Genomic DNA, 7,822 nt, shown 5'->3' on the forward strand with positions numbered 1-7,822 from the left:
TAGGAATGTTAGAAGCATGATGTCAGGTGGAGTCATGATCGCAAGCAGAGTACTTTTGTTGTCATCAATGTTAGAGGGGGAGATTGTTGATAGGTGGTTTTCATTGATGTCAACCCAAGAAACCCTAGGAGATACCCTGATCTTCATCAACAAATTTTCCATGGAAATTCATGGTATCTAACATCCAATTTATAGTAGATGGTTTCTCCTTAGAAAGATATTTCGGGTGGTATGTGGCACACAACAATGTTCCTCACAGTTTGATAGTTATTCACGATTGAAGTTGGTGAACCCCATTAGTGGCATAAAACCCCATGGATGGTGTCATTAAGATTTTTATGAAGGATTATTTATAGGTTATTTATTACAATGATGTTTTATTAAATTTTTTATTAAGATGATTTATTATTATGGTATTAAAAATTTAAATAATTCCTCATTATTTTTTAAATAGATTTAAGGGTTATTTATTATTGGATGAGACCTTTGACTCATGGCCCACTTACCTTAGAGTATAAAATATAGCCATTTTTTTATATTATTAAAACCATACTTATATCTAGCATATCATGTTGGAAGCCTTATCTAACTCTAACGACCACCCTCTCCAAGGCTATAAAATTAAAAATTCATGATCACTTAGATATGCTTAGGTGAGAACTATTTGAAAATGAATCTATGAAATATTTTTTCGGCCCTAGGAATAGATATATTGAATCTATAGCAGTGTAGGGTTTGATTCTTGTTGGAATCACTTGAATGGGTTCGTGCAAACATTCTTTTGTGACCAGGTAGATTTTTTCTCCATTGGCTTGTGGAGCATCACACTTGTGGCTCATCACATCTTTCTTTTAAGCATCATACCTATGGGAACAATGACCCATGACATCAATTCTAAAGCACCGAATTGTGGATTTCTCAAAATATCAATATGCAGCATTAATATGAAGCATCTAACCTGCAACTTCCTTTCAATATTAGTTTTGTGCCATTAATTTTGAGCATCGAACGAGTGGCCTAGTGGTCTCATCGTCCTTAAGGATAGTCTATGAAATTTTTTATCTAATCAACAAGGTTTTCATATTGCCAAGGGTGGACTTGAAACTGTAAATGAACTCAATCTGGAATGTTACGAATATTTTCATGGGGGGTGGAATCATTGAAAGAGTTGGAAAATAAAAAAATTTAACAAAAATGTGAGTTAAGAGATTTTCAATAGTTGTGAATTATGGTTATATCAAGATATACCAGACAAAGAAGGAGAGATGGATACAAGGGGGCAGAGAAAGAGAGAGAAAGAGAAAGGGAGGGATATATTAACAAAGTTGGAGAGAGAGTGTGAGTTATGGGAGAAGAGAGAGGATTGGAGAGCAAAGAGAGAGGAGGGGGGAGATAGAGGGAGGAAAGAGAGAAAGGAAGAGAGAGGAAGGACGAGAGAGAGGAAGAGTGTGATAGGGGAAGAGAGAGTATTGGAGAGGAAAGGGAGATAAAGAGTGATGGCAGAAGAGAGAGAGAGAGAGAGAGAGAGAGAGAGAGAGAGAGAGAGAGAGAAAGGAAGAATGAGAGAGAGGACTGAGAGAGAGGAGGAGATAGGGAGGGATAGATAGATGGAGTTTGAGGGAGGGAGAGGGAGGGAAGAAGAAAGATATAGACAGTGAAAAGTGGAGAGAGAGAGATAGGGAGTGACAAGGGCGAGATGGAGAGAGAGCATGTATATTTGGGGGTAATATAATGAGACAAAGAAGGAGAGATGGAGAGAAGGGGGGAGACAAGGAGAGAGAGGGGCATATGTAACACAGTTGGAGGGTGAAGGGAGAGATAGAGATAGGTGGGATATAAAGGGAGAGAGAGTAAATAAGAGAGAGAGGATGTGAGAGAGTGGAGAGAGGTAGGAAAATAGAGATGGTGATGGAAGGGGAGAGAGAGGGAGGTAAGAAGAAATACATAGAGAGAGAAATATGGAGAGAGAGAGGGAGGGAGTGATAAGGAAGATGGAGAGAGAGGGAGAGAGGACAATAGGAGGGATGAGAGAAAGAAGCAGGGGAGGAGGAAGGAAGAGAGAGAGAGAGAGAGAGATTGGAGAAAGAGAGTGTATGTTTTTGGGGTGATATCGAGAGAGAGAGGGAGATAGAGATATAGATGGAAGGTGAAGAGAGGGAAGAGGAGAGAGATGGAGATAAGGAGGGAGTGAAAAAGACATTGATAGATATGGAGTGAGAGGGCGTGTGAGTTTGTGGGGGTGAGATAGAGAGATAAAGAAGGAGAGAAGGAGGGGGATATAGGTATAGATGTAGGGGGAGAGAGGGAAGAAGATTTCTTCCACTAGATGCATTGATTTCAGTGTAGATGGTGATTTATAACTCTATTTTATTTCTTGCACTAGATGCATTGATTTTAGTGTAGATGTTTATCTATAATGATATTTGATTCTTGCATTAGATGCATTTATTTCAATGTAGATGATTTCAAATCCTATTTGATAGCTTGCAATAAATGCATTGATTTCAATGTAGTTGATTTCTAATCCTATTTGATTGCTTGCATTAAGTGCATTTATTTCAATGTAGATGGTGATTTATAATCCTATTTGATTGCTTGCATTAAATACATTGATTTTAATGTAGATGTTGGTTTCTAATCCGATTTTCTTACTTATGATAGATGCATTCATTTGAGTGTAGACGTTGATTTATAATCCTATTTGATTACTTGCATTAGATGAATTGATTTCAATGTAGATGTTGTTTTCTAATCTTCTTTGATTGCTTGCATTAAATGCATTGATTTCAATGTAGATGTTGGTTTCTGCTTTGATGTAATTGGATTTATGATGGTATATTAATTTGACAGTGATTGGATTAACAGTGTCCATTGATTTCAGTGTAAGCACAAAACATTATTGACAATGTACATTACTTTTTTTGTTATAGTAATTCAACCTATTAATATTGGAGAGCAAGAGAGACAAGGTATGATTTTAACTACAACAACTTGAGCTAAAGATTTAAATGGTTTAGGATTTCAACTGTCCTTTTTGTATAATTAATTACACTAGATGTATTCATTTGAGTGTAGATGTTGATTTCTAATCCTATTTGATTACTTGCATTAGATGCATTGATTTCAGTTTAGATGTTTTCTAATATTCTTTGATTTCTTGGATTAGATGCGTTGATTTCAATGTAGATGTTGATTTCCGATTTGATTTAATTGGATTATGATGGTACATTAATTTTAAAGTGATTGGATTAACAATGTTCATTGATTTTAGTGTAAGCACAAAAAATTATTGACAATGTACATTCTTTTTTGTGTTATAGTAATTCAACCTATTAATATTGGAGAGAAAGAGAGACAAGGTATGATTTTAACTACAACAAATCGAGCTAAAGAGTTAAATGGTTTAGGATTTCAAGTGTCCTTTTCATATAATTAATATGAAAAGATGACAAAACTAACAAGGGTGACGATAAAAAATAGTACAAGCAAATAGTTTGAGATTGATCATAATCAAGATTATTTGTAATTGACTACATTCTTATTATTCACATTTTCTATCATTCAACATTATTACATTGTCACTTTGCATTCAAAAATTTTATTTCATCATTTTTCATCACTAAAATTATTAACAATATTTATTATCTCAACAAACTAAGATAACTAAGAAAATTGAAAAATAAAATGACTAGATAAATCTCATGCATATTTAACATATCTAAAATTATTATATTAATATTAAATGTATTTACATATTATTAATAAAATTAATCATATTATGGATCACACTAAATCCCAAATTGTGATAGAAACATTCCAAAGAACACAATTCAACATGTTGTTGTTAAAGAATATTTTCTTTTGTACACTTTTGAAACGGCATTCATAGAACACATGTAATACTTCCAACACGATGCAATAGGCAATTCCCTTGCGTTTGGGATGAAGGCAACGATCATTCCCCTCGATATATATATATATATATATATATATATATATATATATATATATATATATATATATATATATATATATATATATATATATATATATATATATATATATATATATATCTATCGAACTATCTGAACACAAGAATAGTAAATCTTTCCCCTATCATCACTTGCGACGTGTACATTAAAATGTTTCCATGAGCTTGATTTAGGGACGCAGATTTTAATATTTTTCCGATACTTTTAATTATTTATAGTATCCAATTTTATATCGACCCACTACAAAGATGGAATGTCTAATTTTTCGTTAGAATTTGTCCCAAGTCCCGCCACGTGGAGATCATGCACACTCAAAAAATTTAGTTGTCGTATCTGCACTCTGCGACCAATTGCTGACCCTGGTAGCGTTGACGGTAACCCTGACACTCTATATAATATTGAAATTTTGAAATAAAAGAGGAAAGCCCTAGAACAACTCTGAGGTCTGTTCTTCGAACCTTTCCACTTGGTCGAACCTCTTTTTATTAACAAATATTTCCACCCTTAATTCTCTCACATGAAACTATAACAAGGGACTTTTTCTGTAAGACTTTATTGACCTTTTCTTTCTTTTTTTTTTTTTTGGGGGGACAATTACAGTTTTTAATGTAAGCTTATTCAACTATTAATGAAGCTCTACATATTTTTTCCGAGGAAAAAATCAAAACTTTTTATTAAGAGACTATAAAAAGTTTACATACAAATTGGTCATATGCCATACTGCTGGCTCATATGATTCTGAAAACTGCTCAACATCATGGAGCTGTTTCTGCTGTTTTGTGAAACTGTAATAGTCTTCCTCCCGGCTGGAGGTAAAGTCAAAACTCATAGCAACAAACGGAAACCTGGGGTCTCCTTCAACGAAGGAAAAACAACCCCTTACAACAAAAATTATAAGTCTAAAACCAAGTGAATATATACAAAAATTATATTTTAAAAGTCAGTTTGCTGTAGCTGAAAACTGGAGAAAAACAACTATAAAGGAGAGTATATACAAAATATAAAACAGGAATATATATCCGAGAAATGTGCTGTCAAAAACGATGTAAAAACTGTGATCAAAAAGGCTGAGCATATGGAGGCTGATCTGATATGTAAGACTGCCCCTGTCTGGTCTCTTCTACTGTCCAGCTGCCCGGATCCTGTTGTAGACCAGCCTTAGATAGCTGATCTGCTTCCTCATTCCTGTCCCTGTAGATATGGCAAATCGAAAACCTGTTAAAGTATGTCTTCAGAATAGAAATTTCATCAACAAGTGTCTTCAAAATCTGATTTTGACAAGATGCAGTTCCATTGACCCAGTTTATGACATTTAGTGAGTCCCCAAAAGTCTGAATAGAGTTGAAGTTTCCGTGATGGAGCCAGCATAAAAGGTATCGTAAGGCCGATAATTCAGCATAGTTATTTGTGCCTGTACCCAGCCCAACAGAAGCTTTTAGAATGTGATCCGGATTAATGTGTATGCACATGCCTGCCCCAGCCCTATTGTTTTGGGAAGCCCCATCAAAGAACCCACAAGGAATGCCCTCCTGTATAATGATAGGTTTTTGTTTTGATTTGGGTTTTTTGTCCTCAGGGGGAGGCAAGGCAGAGTATATGGCTGTGATATTAGTGGCAATAACGGAAGAAGGTGTGTCCTTATCTTGGAACAGACTCTTGTTTCTAGCAAGCCAAACTCCCCAACAGAAAATAAGGGGCAGGTTCCTCAAGTTCCCCTCCGGATAGGTTTGCCACCATTTCCTCCAAGCAGCATCCAAGGGGTCATGCCCCCACAGAGCCTTTACCTTGAGCGAATCAGTGACCTCCTCCCATATCTTTCTTGAGAAAGCACAGGTTGTGAAGAGATGACTGATGGTTTCCTCATCAGATTTGCATAAAGGGCATCGCCCTGGCCCAGCTAAAAACCTGGCTTGTAATGTTTCCCATGTTGGGACCTTCCTTTTTAAAATGCACCAGAGAAAGAGCCTAGACTTGACTGGGCATTTGAGTTTCCATATATCTTTGGCCCACCATTCCGGTGCTCCCCAACCTTTCTTTCCCATTAGAAATGAGTATCCATCTTTTGGGGAATACTCCCCAGATTTGCTTTGTGCCCACATCAAGCAGTCAGGTTCATCTTTTATCCTGACATTGGATCGTTGTAGTTCTTTGATGAACCCCTCCCATTCGTTCTTCCATCTAACATTTAACCCTAATTCTTCATCATCCTTCCAAGCCTGACCCCAGATAGTAGACTGTCCTGCTCTTTCCACCTAATTTAATGATGTAATACCTTTAGTATCAAGGTGTCTAAGAAGCCCTGGCGATAAAGCATAAGCTTCGTTGCATCCAACCCAGGGGTCTCTGCCAATCCTGACCTGTCTTCCATCTCCCACTTTCCAAGCTAAACCTTGCTCGATCACTGAAAAGGCTTCCACCGTGACCTTCCAGATTGCTGAAGAACTTTTTACCTTCTTATCTTGACTCCGGATCCATTCTTCCAGAGGGATTGGGTCTATATACTTCCTTTTCACCACCCTTGTCCACAGGTTTTCCATAGTTATTAGCCTCCATCCTGATTTTGCTGCTAATGAAATGCTGAACTCAGGGAGTCTTTTAATTCCCCACCCTCCCCATTCTTTTGGTCTGGCCACTTTGTCCCAAGCCACCCAAGGTAAACCCGAGGATTCCTTTGATCCTGCCCATAGGAATCTGCAACAGATTCTTCTGATTTTCTCCATCACTCCTTTAGGAATCCATGTCAGAGCGGCCCAGTATACTGGAATGGCTAACAAGACTGATTTAATAAGGGTCAGTCTGCCAGCTCTGGATAGCCATCTAAAGCTCCAGTGTGATATTCTGGATTCTATCTTTGCAATGAGCCAATTCCAATCCTCTTTCTTGTATGCAGCAGGCTTTAACCAAAAACCCAGATATTTGAAGGGAGCTTCCAGAGGTTGAATGGGGAAAGGAAATAGATTAGCCATTCTATTTCTTTCTCTTCTTTCAAAATCTGCAACACAAGCTTGGGATTTCCCAGAGTTTATCTGCATTCCAGTGGCTTTTAGAAAAAGATCAAAAATACATTTTAACTCCTTTAATTCACTGCAATTACCATTGGTGAAAATCAGGATATCATCAACGAAAAGAAGGTGAGTGATGTAGAGATTGATTGCTACATCGATACCTTTTACCTTCTCCTCTCTTCTGGATTTATGTATTAGTCGGCTTAGCCCTTCTGCCACAAGGAGGAACAGGAGAGGGGATAATGGACACCCTTGCCTGAGGCCTCTCTGGCTGTTAAAGAAAGAGGAGGCTGCTCCATTGACCAGTACTGCAAAGCTGACATTTGTGATGCATCCCATAATCCAGCTGACAAAAGGATAGCTGAATCCCACATGTGTTAGCAGCATCCTTAGATAGAGCCAGCTGATCCTATCATAAGCTTTGGATAGGTCGATTTTGAGAACAGCTCCCTTCTTTTTCTTCATTTTGACACTATGGATAACCTCCTGGGCTACACCAATGGCTTAGTGAATCTGTCTTCCATCCAGGAACCCAAATTGTTCCATTGATATATTTCTAGACAGGATTGGTGCAATTCTGAGAGCAATAACCTTTGAAATAATCTTGTAAATGCAATTACATAATGAAATTGGTCTAAAGTCTTCAAAACTTTCTGGATCATCCTTCTTAGGAATGAGAGCAATAAAGGTTGAGTTAAAAGGTCTATAGACTTCTCCTTTCAGCCTTGACTCTTCAACTACTTCAGTTATTTCGGCTCCAATTTGTTCATAAAAATGGAGAAACAATTCTATAGTCCAGCCATCAGGGCCTGGGCTTTTGTCCTT

At 37.1% G+C, this 7,822-nt stretch overlaps 1 protein-coding gene across 1 annotated transcript; it reads right to left on the reverse strand.

The window, feature by feature from the left end:
• Positions 1–5,050: 5,050 nt before the first annotated feature.
• Positions 5,051–7,462, reverse strand: LOC149171066 (uncharacterized). Its single transcript, XM_089425828.1, has 3 exons — positions 7,166–7,462; positions 6,350–7,018; positions 5,051–6,244 (listed from the first exon to the last, which is right to left on the reverse strand). Exons 1-3 carry the CDS (start codon positions 7,460–7,462, stop codon positions 5,051–5,053), a joined length of 2,160 nt encoding a protein of 719 aa, XP_089281954.1.
• Positions 7,463–7,822: the final 360 nt, after the last annotated feature.

This window comes from Pinus tabuliformis, chromosome 4_2 (genome assembly GCF_031772625.1).
Source record: "Pinus tabuliformis cultivar Carrire ecotype Pingquan chromosome 4_2, CPIR1, whole genome shotgun sequence".
Lineage (NCBI taxonomy): Eukaryota > Viridiplantae > Streptophyta > Pinopsida > Pinales > Pinaceae > Pinus > Pinus tabuliformis.